We start from the raw sequence: 13,925 nt of genomic DNA on the forward strand, positions 1-13,925 counted from the left end.
ACATGGTCCCAGACCCCAGATCCCAACCCCAGAGCCCAGTTTTAGTTCCAAACCTGACTCAGATGCCACACCCTGCAGCAAGCACCCACACACCCACACACACTGACGCGCAGACACACACCCATACACACACACGCTGTCATGTGGAGATACTACATTCGCATTGAGCGGCGATTTGCAGGCATCAGCGTTATTTGCCGAATTTAATCAGCGCACTGACACGAGAGCACCACAAGACTCGACTCCCGTTTCCATCCGAAGTGCGGATATATCCCATGGCGAACTTTTTTCGCCATGATAGTGCCTCTTAAAGCGCCCAGGAATGTGCAACGGTCCGTCACGCGGAACCGGATCCGATGCGAGGCATGGAGGAATGGCCGGCCAGCCGGAACTGAAAGTGTAACTATCCCCTAAACTCTCTCCGGTTTTTTTTTTTGAGATACGCCTCTGCAGCAATTGGCAAAATGGAATACGTAGACTTTGTAAAATGGATAGATACTGTATCTCCAAAGTATTTTTTTTTTAATAATTTACAAATGAATAAATAAAGAATTTCCAATGGGGGTAGTCTGGTATGATTCTACGATTTCTAATTTAAATCGAACTACAAACCCCAAACCCTGCAGTACATAGACAATTCTCCACAGCTAATTATTATAATAAAACCACCTTCCTGTCCTGGTCATTGCCACATACAATCGAGTTCAGATCTGCTCGGCAAGGGATTCGAGCTGCAAATCTCACATCCATTGATTTATAACTCATTTATTAGCTGCAATCTGGATGCGGGGTAGGAAATGTTTGGGAGGCTTATTCATTTCAGTTAATTTGGTCAGATGCAAATGTAATTTTGTAAAGTCAATTAAATGAACCTCAGAGTCCGTCCCTTTGGTCGCTGCCCCGAAAAGCCCTTGACAGCCACATAATGCAAATCATAACTGCCAATAAATAAATGTTGAATAAATTATGCACAGAAACAATGCTCTACAATCTATATATACCCATTGCTTTTGTTGCTGTGCTGCTGCTGCTGCTGCTACTGTGGCATTTGTCACATTTCGCAGTTCGGTTCATTGCAGCAAAATTGGTTTTCTCGCTTGGGTAAATTAAAATGTCACCGATTCCGAGAAAGGCGAAAATGCCAGCACCACCAACTGCCCGCACCACCCAACCGCAAGTGGTGCCCCGCCCACGCTGCCTGCCTAGCCCGCCCGCAGCCTTATTGCAGCATTATTGTACACATAAACACATGTTTCCATCCACATCCTCGTCGCGCTACCCATCCCCATCCTCATATCCTCATGCCCAAGCCCCCCCGTTATTATGGTAAATTCGTAGGGGCTCATTCCGAATTTATGCCATTTCCCATTGCCCCCAGTTCGCCGTCCTTTGACCCCCACTACCTCATTCCGATCCACGCCATGCGATTGGACACACACACAAAGAGTGGAGTGGAGTAGCCGAAACCACCGAACATTCCTTGCCACAGAGAAATGTCGCCGGTCGCATGCGATTATTCCACCACAACTAATTACAGTGGCAAACGGAACACAGGACCTTCTCATCCACCCCCTCCTCCTCCTCCACCATCGGCCACTCCGCCTAAATTCCCCCACACAACCTGCTGTGCACCAGTGATGGTGCTCCTGCGGCCAGGACATGTTTAGGTCAGCCGCAGCACATTCGCATGGCGAAGTGCACTCACCCTGGCCATGAATAATTTATTTAATAAATACATTCACAATTAAATCAAATGCGAAAATTGTGGCTCCCCCACTTTGCCTTTTATTCCGCCGTTTGGTTGAGAGCTTTTGATAGACGAGGATGAGAAGCGAGTATAATGAGCCAAAAGGGGATCCAAGTTATAGATAATGAATAATACGTTGGTTGGGAATGGAACTTTTTCTAGAAAATACATTAGGTGTTTCCCTTTGAATTGAACTATTGAACTATTGTTATTGGTGAAAAAACCTATTAAAGACGAATTTCTTCAAGGATATATCTCTCCATTATCTTCAACTGTTTAAAAACGAACCTTTTGAAAACAGTTAAAACTTATGACCTATTTGTACCTTCAATTAAAGAAATTCTACCAACTCTAAAAAATTCTAAGATTTTTTTCTTATTTCTGTGCCATTTCGGCTTAAAGTCGATTTTTGTTTGCCCAGTATTAATAGTTGAGCCTTAACGTTTTAACCCCAGGCCATATTGAAATCCTAGCAACAATCACCGGTCCCTTAGAAAATCGGAATCTTCGAGCTTAATTTACTTTCTCAATTTGCTCAGGAAGCGTCGGCTTGAAGCCCAACGTGTGGTGCACAAATGAATTATAAATTAAGTTTGATTCCATTTCAGTCGCCCCATCCTGCGTCCTACATCCTGCGTCCTGTTCATGTCCTGCGGCTACCGTCCTGCTGGCGCACTGCAGCAAAGGAGGCCGTCAACTGTTCCTGCGGTTTCATATGCAATTATTTGCCGTTGCTCCTCGACAGCTCCTGGATCCCGAGCATCGCATCGTCCAGGGAACACGGCCCTTTTCCCGGGGCCACACTGAAAAGCGGATGGGCGGTGGGCACCGGACTTCGGCGCCCACTCAAGCCGTAGAAGTGGCCGGAAGCTGGAGGAAGGTACAGGGATGGCAGAGGGGCAGAGTAGTCCGATGCCTGCGAGTTTAGTTAGTTGGCAGCTGGAGCAGCAGCAGCAGTAGCAGCAGTAGCAGCAGCTCATGCATTAATTATTGCTGGTCTGTTGCGGTCGGAGTTTCCCAGTGGAGGTGCAGCCACAAAAGCCTAGCCTGGACACCATGGATACACAGGCAAAGGAGCTCAGTTTCAGGATGCGGACGTGGAGCCAGTAATTTCTCCTTCCCAAATCGGAGAGCGTTGTGAATGGCTGCGGTCACGCCTCCATTAAACCGACGAAAACTACCTATCTAGGCGGGCTTGTAATATGATTTGGGCCAAAATTCGATATCGATGGTGAACGGGAGCGGGATGTGTACTGAACCAACAATATTATTAAGCAATCAAAGCAACTATAAATATGCATAATAATTCCATGCATCATCGGGCAGTTGCAGTTCCTGTTTGAACAGCATCGAGCACACACGTCCAAATATCCTCCATATATCCTGCTGACGGTTACGGGAATCCTGAATCCTGAATCCTGAAGAATCGAATTTCATTTACCCAATGGGCAGACTGGTCATACATAATTATAAACCACCTCACTGGTTTGCAACTGGAGACTTCTGCCGTTTCAATTCCAATTATATTTGTTGCTCCGTTGCTCGGAATCTAAAGTTCTCCCTAATTATCGAGTCAAGCTTACAAAAAAAAATGAATGAATCAGTAAAATCAGGCAACCAATTGATAGCTCTCATTTAAAGTCCTGCTTAATAATGCTGGGGAACTAAATAAACTTCAATTTGTGTCACATTTCCCACTTTTCTAGCTGTGTACCCAACACAGAGCTCATTTTAATTAATTGGAAAAGCAAAAGCATTTCAGCAATTTTGTCTACAAGACGGCAAATATCGCCTCACAGCATTCCGGCACGCACAGCCAGTTCTTTTGGCCGCCGGAGGACGGAGGAAACTGGGTGGCTGAGTGCCAGGATGCCAGGATGCCAGGATGCCAGGACACGGAGGTAAACGGCCGGGCGGAGGGCCCCGGAACCGGATACGGATACGGCGCAGGATGCAGGAGCCTGCACCGGGCAAGAAAAATGTTTGCAAACTTTTCGGTTCGCATTCGTACACAATTTAAATAGTTCGCAGTCACATTCCGGCCCGAAAACACACACTCCGGCTTCAGATCCCTTATGCGGACCATAAACAAGTGCCGGGAATCACGAACACAAAGGCGAATGCCAGCAGCAGGAGCCACTTCCACTTCCACATCCTCATCCTCATACCGTTCCCGCCTTGGCAATGCAAGAAATTGTCCTGCCCTGCGTCTGCTGTTGCCAGGAGCTGGAGAACAATGTCTGAAGGCATGGCCAGAATGAAGGAATTCCACACTGGAAATTCCCAGCACGCGCGCAAGAAATGCACAACTCCATAGCATTCCAAGTGCAGAACGCATTCAAGGCGGTCATAAATGAAATTCCATCCACACTCGGCGGGCAGAAGGCAAATCGAGGCGCTCGCAGCAGGTGCAATAGATCCCACATTTAGTTATGGGATTATCGTTCGCCTAAAATCGACAGGATTCTCGAGAAGTACACAAAAAAAAAAATGCTAGATGCTAAAACACATCCCTTGAAAAACATTTCCAATTAAATCTCTCAAATCGTTCTGCAAGAGAAGAAGTTCTGGGCGACAGACGGCTCAAGTGGCAGAAATGGCAGCCATATGTCGAGGACACTGCCAAGAAAGGGGCCAGGAAATGAATAAGGATGCATCTAAATATGTCCGTGTGTGTGCGTGTCTGCAGAAAGGACATGCCACAAAGGAGACGGAGCAAAGACACTTGACTGCGAGTGTGGGTGATACACACATCCTCTTGTGCCGAGTCAACTCATTCGAGTTGAGCCCACCTCACGTCCTCACCCGCGAGTCCTTTTCAGGGGAGTGTCCTACGAGTGCCTCGTCGTAGCTCAAAGGCCCAAGTGCCAGGCGAACTGCTAGCCGTGTACAGACCCCAATTAGTCCTTTGCCTGCCTGCGGCTCGGATAATACTTACAGTAAACGACATTTGGTCAATGCGAACTAACTAATCGTACTGCAAATTGAATTGTTCGGAACACTCACCTGCAAGAAACAAAAAAGAGGAAAAATATTAGTGGGTTTGTTTTGCATATGATTTAACTCTATAATTAACTAAATATATGACGCTTTGTAATTAAGAGAACTATTATAGTAATAGATGAAAAATTAATATTAAAATCACTGTAGTTTCCCATATTACATGTCACAAAAATGTGACAGAAAAAGTAGTTCACGTTAAGTTGTCCCTGGTGAATCTGGGTGGCGTAGCTGATGGATTAGCAGCATCATCATCATCATAAAAGGGAATTCACTCTGATTAAGTCCCGCAACTAATTCCGCAAAGTCCTGGCAACTGTTTCACAGGATTTCCGACGACTTGAATTGGTTTCCCTTTTCACGGCCACACTCATCCCCCCATCCCATTCCATTTCATTTCAACCCAGCAGCAGTCTCTTTTGTGATGCATTGAAATGCCTAATTTTGGTCGTAAGCGATATGAAAATGGGGTTGCAAGAGCCGGTGGTCCCGCACCAAAATCCTAGCCATCCCATTCCATCCCAAACAATCCGGGCAATCCCATTCAGACCAGCAAAGGCGACAACTGACGACGAGCACTTTGTTAATCCCGTATTTATGCGCAATTACGTATTTTTCGCATTAGTCAGCCAAGCAGTCAGCTTTTGGCCGAGTCGAGACGGATGGCGGACGGATTTAGGGATTGGGTTCCAGTCTCTGTCTCCATCTCCATCACCGTCTCCGTCTCCGTCTGAGTTTCAGTCTGATTCTCGGCTAAGGGATGTTGTCCGTTTGCTGCCTTTGTGGGCTCTTGTCCTTTATGGGCCACGCCAGGCCAACCCCCCGCATTTTGCACGCCCCGCCCTTTTGCACCCTTGCCCTCGCAGTTGATCCTTTTATTTCGCATTTTCCCTTTTTTTTCCACAGCTTGTTTTGTGTTGCTGCCAAAGAGCAACCATGTTGTGGCCGCCTTTTCTTGGCTTAGCTGTGTCCTCCGCCTTTGTTGCTCCTTGCTCGCGGCTTCTGTCTCCTGTCCCTTTTCAGCACTTTCCTTCCCTTTCCTTCCATCCCAAGTCCAATCCTCAATCGTTCCATGGAAAGGCGTTGCTCGGGTCTCGCCTCCGCCAGCTGTCCCTGGACCGCCTATCCTTCTGCCTGTCTGACCCCCCGTTGGCCTCTCAATCCCTCGCCCTCACTCTTCTACGGGCTATGGGTCTTATCCTCCTTTATCCCCCGTCCGCCGTCTTGAGTCATTTACTTTTTACTGCCGCATAATATTGTCCCGATTAGCACAAACACAACGTTTTACCACAAAATCATCATCATTAGTGACGCTAACGCAAATGCTCCGGCTCAGTCGCAGGATCTGGCCCTCGGAGACCCGTTTTCGGCACAGTGGCTCAGGTAGAACAGTTGGTAAGATATTATAACAATTTTTATACAGAAGATTCTATTAAATGGCTTGAATTGGATTATAATGTTGGAATAATAATTTATTTTGGTAACCTGAAGATATTTGAATTGAAAGTTTTGTTCCAATCTTTGCTACACACTTTATTCATCATTCTCTTTAAATTGTTTTACACTTCAACACTGCAAATGTTTTATGTTTTTATATATGTTTTTGCGGAAAGTGTTTGTAATTACTTCAGTTATTGTTTGTATTTTTATTTACGAAACTTGATTAACTGCCCACTGTGCGGAGAGGCAACAAAGCAGAAGCACTGCTGGAATGGCCAAGGCCGTCGGAAAAGGAGGCGTCTGGGCAGGGGGCTGGGCCGAAGGCAGCCGTAAAATAAGCAGCAGGCAGAATGGCTGGCAAGGCGTCTATTATGCGAAGGCATCATTTAAGGGGATTATTTTATTTGGGCTCTAAACAATAAAGTGGGTTTATTAAAGGCACGCTCCCCACGCCCGCATGCCAGCAGAAGAGTCCCCCCGATCCCCACCCCCCTGTCCCACTGTATACCCCACCCCTCCGTCTGACTTTATGTGCGAGTTCGGATCAAGGATGAGTGGGGGTTTGGGAGGTTGAAGGAAGGACGCAGGACGAAGGATGTCTGTGCACAAAAGATGTTGCGCTATAAAAGTGCAAAAATGTGTTTTTCGCTCTTCACAGTGCCCTGCCCCCGGAGCTGCTGCTCCTGCAGGATGCCGCCCACAAAAGCCCCCTTGCCAATTTCTGCTCCTTTGCTCCTTCATTATTTCCGCTGCTGTTTGTACAGTTGCGCGAAGCGGGCGACGCCTTGCAGCAAGTGCGCCTTGGCTTGGCTTTATCCCTTTCTTTCAGCCAGCTTTTACTCGTTTTTTTGAATTCGCCATAGCCCGAGGAGCCTTTTTGTGTGTGGCATGGATTTTAAATTAAGTTTTAATATTCATACTGAGCCGCAGTGAGTCCGCTTTAGCTCTTGCCATTTTTCTGGGCCCAGACAAACACAGCAGGACCGCAAACAGCTTCAATTATAGAAGAGTTTGAGCAGTCAGCAGTGAGCGGTATTTTACTGCTCAACACATTAGACAGGACTTAGCCGCAGGATGAGCAGGACGAAATGAAGTGCAAGCTCAGCTGAGCTCAGCGGTGGAAAATCGCATTATAAGATGAAAAGCTGATTAGCAAAAACGGGACAAAGCAAGCGGAAATCTCGTTGTTTAGAGTTGTGGTCAACAAAAATGAATTCATGGCTTTCAAAGCAGAGACCAAAGCAATATGTATGTATGTCCTAAAGAAAGTCCTAAAGAAATCGGTAAATGAAACTTTCCTAAATTTCGGCTCACTTACAAATCGTTTATACATTTTGGTGTGTTACAAATCATTAGGGCTTTGCATACTGCAACACTAACTCCAATTGCTAGACTCGAGAACTTCTCGCAAATTAGATTAGATTGCTTTTAACCAAGAGGAAGGCAAATAACGGCAGACTATTGAAAACTCCTTGGCAGCAACTTCCCTTAACACCAGAGTAACCGAAAAGTTTCAAAGAAGATTGTGAAGTGAGGCGAGGAAAACTTTGCGGCGACATATTCTTGGCAGGATGAATGTGGCCGTTTCCACCCCGGGGCGTAGCAGAAAGGTTAAGCGAAACGAACTCGCACTGATGGGCGGCCGACATGGGTTAAGAGGTTACGGGTCAATGGGGGCGTGCCTGCAGGCCACAAAATGAAAAGTTTTTCCACAAAACTTTCATACAGAGACAGAGAAACTGTGAGGCTGTGAGCCAGTGAGACGGAAATCTCCATAAGCAAACAAACGATTTTTGGCAAATACTTTTGCCGTATTAAAATTTGTGCAGCATGTCCTTTCTTTTTGGTCCCAAACCGAGTGCGTGTGTGTGCGACTGTGTGTGGTTAAGTGTGCTTCTTGAACACAAACACGTCCTGTGGTCGTCCTGATGGTGGTGGGCGTGTCCTTCTGCGGCTGGCTTTTTAGTGTCAAAAGCTGTCGCCCTGCCGTGTCTCCAGTGCCACACAAGCTGCCCGGGGCACCGAGCAGGGCAGGAGTTATAGAGGAGGTTGTGCCCGAAAAAGGTGCAGATGTCGTCCTAAATGCTGCCAAACGACAACAGCATGTTAATGACTCTGACCCCTTTGCCCGGGGACAAGGACGAGGACGAGCACCATCACGAGGATGAGGGCGAGGAAGAGAGACCCAAAAACAGGAGCTAGAGGATCCTATGGGTGCGTCTGGTCACTTCATGTCTTGTTTTGTCTGAGCTGCTTAAGTAATTGGCATACAAATTTACTCACTCACCCGGTAGGATACCCATTTCCCCATCCCCCATTCGAATTCCCCCTTGAAATTCCCCGAGGTGGCTCGTTAATGTCTTTCCTTCGCAGGATTGCCTTGTCATTTAGCTGCTCCTCTCTGGCCGGAGTTTGTACATTAATTTCCAATCCCCCGAAAATCCATGTTGCAACACTCAAACGCACAGCTGCCAGGCTGACATTTTAATTGAATGTCTGTGCGTGTGAGCAAGAGATACTTTTATGTGCGGGTTGCCTTGTACAGATACAGATACAAATTGCTCGAGTGTTTGGGTAATTCTCAAAGTGCGAAGAGTTTATTGTAATCGCTACTTAGTTGGGGGGCCCCTTCTCTAATTCAGACATTTCCTCAACAGCAGAAGAATAGAATAGTATAGTACCTCAACATTTGTTTGTTATTTTAATTTTATAGCCTTCACCGAAACATTTCCTTCGGTAGTTCGATGGGGGAAGAAGATGCTTTTTCAAAAGTAAAGCACACATGTTCCGGCCACTGTTTACACAAATTATTATCATTTCAATGCGATTTTCAATGCGTTTATTGCCGTTGCTGGGCAAATATTGATTTTGGCCCCGGACAAGACAAAACACAGAAACAGAACGGAATCAGACAGACGATAAGGGACAGAGCAGACCAACAATTCGTTTCGTCGACTGACATTTGACCAACAAGTCAATTGTGTATTATTTTTGGGAATTAATAATGCGTTCGACAACGTTTATTTGTTCGCCTCTAATTCAATTTGCCACAAAAATAGCACAAAAATAACTGCAAAATTAATTTTGTGTTTTGCCATTGGCATCTCTCATGTGGCTTATTTACACTGACGGACAAATGAATTACAAAATTTGTGTATTTGACACGGGAATATGAACATGGGGGGCGTAATAATGCCTCTGCAGTTGTGCAAAATCAAATGAATGCGGCTTATTTAAAGTTTAATTAACTCTGTTAAGGCTAAGTCCATAATTAAATGAATATTCATGCAAATGCAGGCGAGAGCAATTCCATGAATATTTACTGGTCGAATGCTACGAATTTCACCCCTTTCCACCGCCACCCATTTTCCTTGCACCTCCTTCCTCGTCGGATTTGGAAAACGTGTTGAGAGTTCTCGATTCTCGGTGTGTGGGATTTGTTGCTGTTCGTGAAAGACAATTTACAAGGTGATAATTTCTCCACGGCAGCGCTAAAACAACATCCAAGATCGTTGGAAAAACAAACAGAGGAGCTGCAACAGCTGCCTTGGCAGCCAAAACAAATAACTTTGATCTGACATTTCCACCATCAACCAACAGCCATCAGCTATCAAGTATCAGCTATCAGCTGTGCGTGTCAGCAAATTAATCAATTCCGATCGCTTCGTGTTTATGTTTGTTTTCCCGCTCCTAAGTGACGCGATCCCATTTTCATTTCCCATTTTCCACTTCCATTTCCTTCGCAGCGGTAATCCCCCGAAAAGATCTTTCCCCCCGGGGAAACGACTTTGCTGTGCGTGTTGACATTTAATTGCCGGCCTAGAGCCTCGATGTCAAAATAAATAGATGAAAATTAAACGAACCTATTGGTTGTTGAGCAACCTCCGTCCCGCTTCATCTCTCACTATTTTTATGGAATTCTATATTGGTCGGCATAGATGGGGGGCTGAGATATTTTCGGAAACACGAACTACTCGAAACATCAGAGACAATTAATGCCAAAGCACTTTTAGCGCTGAAATTGAAATTTTATTGGTGTTCAAGGTGGCGGGGGATTACGGTCGACGGGTGAAAAGTTTATGGTTTTTGAGAGTTTTAAGGGCGCAGTTCAATTTATGTGCTTGACAACTGTTTAAGTTAATAACTGTGGAGAGTTCTTTGTTGCAATGCAGACTTTTTATGATCAAATTGCGACCACAGAGGCATTATAAAAATTAAAAGATTAAAACCAACTCAAAAGGCAACCATGTCAAGTCGTAATTTGTTTAAAAGTACAATCACATATAAACATTTTATATGAGATTTCAATGATTTAACATTAAATTGTAAATTCGATTCAAATAGTGTACAACACTTGCTCTTTTTTAGTGTTCTTCTAACCTACAATTTTGTATTTCAAGTGCCATAAATTCATAACATTTTCAAGCTCTTGCCTTGCATGTTTTCCTCAAATTCCAATGGGTTATAAACACGCGAATAATAGGTGTTGACAAACTGTTACTGAAGGGGTTTCCCTATAAAACCAGCTGTTAAACCAAGCTGTTTTCTTCTTTCATACGCGTATGCACAATATTATAGAATAGAATATTAGTATAGAACCCCTTGCCTTAAGCCACTGTAAAACGATCCTCAGCGAGTAACTGGATCCAAATCCCATAAAGGAGGGCTACTTTTTGGAAGGACTTTACCAAGGACTCACCACAAATCGGTATCGGAGCATGGATGCTGGGTAATCCTCTTGGTAGCCATTCCATCATTTATTATGGGCTATAATCCGAGCAAGGTGCCACTGGCTGTCTCTCTCGCACACTCACGCGCTCTCTTTCTTCCGCAGAGTGTGTGTATTGGGCTGCACTGGATTGCACTTTGCGTTCCCGTAATCCTGGCTCCAGGATCTCAGTTCGGATCCTTTTGTTTTTTCCCCCACTCGTACTTCGATTTCTTTTATTTTCTGGTTCCCCTGCGATGTTTTTCCCTTTTTTTTACTACGTCGCGGGACAACAAATTGAGTTAATCCAAGGAAACGGAATAATAAAACAGGCAGCTGGGGGGCGGGGACTTTATAAACGATGCCTCGACCTGCGTGCAAAAGGTTCAGATTTTCGCGAGAAAGGCATTAATGAAAGGAAGAAGAGGCACAAGACGAAGGATGCAAGCGGAAGTTGTTTTCTCTACCCGCCGACGCGTTCTCCGCGCTGCTTTCTCCTTTCTCTTCCGCTCGCTACACTCCACTTCACTTCCTTCCTGGATTTTCTTTTTCTTTTGTTGCACTGCACCGAAAATTCGCCGTCGCCTGTTCTTCTTTGCTATATATATATTTTTTTTTTGGTATTTCTTATTCGCTTTCTTAATTTAATATTTACTTTGCACTTTGTTTAACTTTTACTCGAGCGCCTTTCTTTTCATTTTACTTTTCCAATTTAAATTCCACGCCGAAAACTTTTGCCTTCCAAGTGTGTTGGGTGGGGGGTTGGAGGTTGTTTTGGGGGGTTTATGGGGGGTGGTTCAAACTTTGCCGCTTTTCGTTTTATTTCGCTTTCAGAGGGGTTAACGCTTGCTGGAGCTGCTGCTTCTGCTGCTGCACTTGTTCCACCAAGAAATGCAAATGGACGAGGGCGAGGGCTTTTAGACAGCCGAATTCTGCGGGCGCCCACACGATTCTCACGCCTCAAGTGGCGGCCATAATTACTGCAATCTCGTAATCGTAATCACAACTGTAATTGTAATTCAATTCGCTCGGCCGCCTCCGCACTCAAACACTCGCAACACTGAAACGGTGAGACACCCACACAAGCACTCCCTCAGTAACGCACCGAAAATCACATTCACAATCGCAAGCACGAGACTCGAGCACCACGCGCCTTAATTGGCAACCGCTAATCGCGCAATCCAAAAAATGTGCGAATTGGCCAGGAGAGAGAGCGTTGGCCAGCAAGCCGAGAAACCAAAAGCCGAAGACACGCCACTGGCGACGTTTGCGAAAGGACTAAACGGCGGACGGCCGCTCGACTCCAAAATGGGTAAGACGTCCGCCGCACACTCAAACACTCGAGCACCACCGCACTCACACTCTCTGCCCGCTCTCTAGCCAGAACAGCGAGAGAGCGTACACTGTGGAAAAATACGATGTTTCTTTTGGCCTCATACAAGTTCATGTACTTGTTGGTGTCTTCTTGTTACTTCAGATGATAAATAAACAACATTTTAGAAAATCAGAACATTTTCTTGAAAGCTCATAATAACTTTTCCGCAGTTCTAGACGCACATCATCTTTTTCTACAGTGTACGCCCTCTGCTTAGAAATGGTGAGTGAGCGGAACTCAGCGACGGCGTCGGCGTGTGAGTGAGCGAGTGGCGGAGAGAGTAAGAGAAAGAGCGGGAGCATGAGAGGAGAGGCAGAGAGCCGGAGAAAGTACGTAGACTGCATACGCAGTTGTTGTTGCTATTGTTGTGTGGAGCAATTTCGATTCGTGTGCACTCTGAACTCCTGAACTGCACACTCCTGCTCATTCTGCTGCACTTTTTTGGGGTGGATATGTATGTTGATGTGTGCTTGCTGCAATTTTTGGGGGGCGACGACGGCGGAGAGAGAGCACGAGAAAGCAGAAGAGAGAACCGGTGAAGACGCAAAATGGTGGCCACCGCAACAACAACAAAGCTACGAAACAAAAGCAACAACAGAGGCACATCGTTGAGGTTTGTCCCTGGTTGTTTTTGTTGTTAGCTCCTTTGTTGCAGCAACACCAAAAACAACAGCAACAGCTACAACAACAACAGCTACAACAAGTGAGTGCTGTAAACAAAACCTGCGGTTCGTGTGTTCAACACCTTGGCAGAACTGCAGCAGCGCAGTCGCTGGCCAACAGAAGCATCCCGATTCGGGTCCAGTTATTCCAAGTGGGCGCCAAGTGGGTGGGTGCGGTAGAAATATTGTTGCCTACCTTTTGGGGCGGCGTCGTTGAGAGCTTAAGTTGAGTTAATTATTGCAAAACACAAACAAACACGTCTCCGCATAAAAGTCGAATGTGGGTTGTAAAGTGCAAAGCCACAGAGCGGCGGGGCGTCTAATTGGTGGTGCAAAAGTGGTGGTGGCCGGAATGGTTTGAGCCAGCTAAAAGATTGTGTTTTGATTGCAGAGCGTGTGTTAATCGACTCAGTGGGTGGATTAAAATACATTTTCCTATTTGGACTATATTATACCACTAAATATACAAGCTATAAGATCGCTTGGAACTAATCATATTTCGTATTATTTAAGCGTGAATAAAAACATACAAAACTGCAATACACTCTTTGTTTAACCACGAACATGTATATGCCATGCTCAATTAGGCGATCCTTTTCAAAACGCCGTGTCTGAAGATCGTTTTGAGCGGGTTGCCAACCCGTAATCCTCGAACCCAAATTGATTGCAAATAAATTGAGCATAAATTGAGCCTCAGGGGTGGAAAAAAAATGCGATCTGCGATCCCCTATTCAGTTAGGAATTACCTAACCTCAAAAAACAAAGAGGTGCCACGGATTCGGGTACATAAAAAAGGACTCTCACCGAAATGTGTGTGAGTTTGAGTGCCGGAACAAAGGCAGCCTTCATGATATCCTCGGATGAGCATTTGGCTGGTATGCAGCTTCATTCTCATGGGTTGCTTCTGGTTCCCGTCCTCATTCCTTCCTTTTTCGTCCTGCTGCCGATGCTTCTTCGTTCTGACTCCTTTTTGCTGTTGTTGTTATTTCTGGC

General features: G+C 45.6%; 1 protein-coding gene across 6 annotated transcripts in view; it reads right to left on the reverse strand.

Moving 5' to 3' along the window:
• The window catches only part of px (plexus), a 67,769-nt gene that overhangs the window by 7,628 nt on the left and 46,216 nt on the right, over positions 1-13,925 (reverse strand). The window contains exon 1 of one of the 6 annotated variants that reach the window (NM_001274206.1): positions 10,887-12,175. The exons of the other annotated variants lie outside the window; for them this stretch is intronic. Within the exon in view, the coding sequence (NP_001261135.1) occupies positions 10,887-10,944 (58 nt within the window). The 5' untranslated portion in view covers positions 10,945-12,175. Of the gene's footprint in view, positions 1-10,886; positions 12,176-13,925 lie in introns of those variants that run through there. 6 annotated transcript variants of the gene reach the window in all.

The sequence above is a fragment of the Drosophila melanogaster genome, chromosome 2R (assembly GCF_000001215.4).
Source record: "Drosophila melanogaster chromosome 2R".
Taxonomy (NCBI): domain Eukaryota; kingdom Metazoa; phylum Arthropoda; class Insecta; order Diptera; family Drosophilidae; genus Drosophila; species Drosophila melanogaster.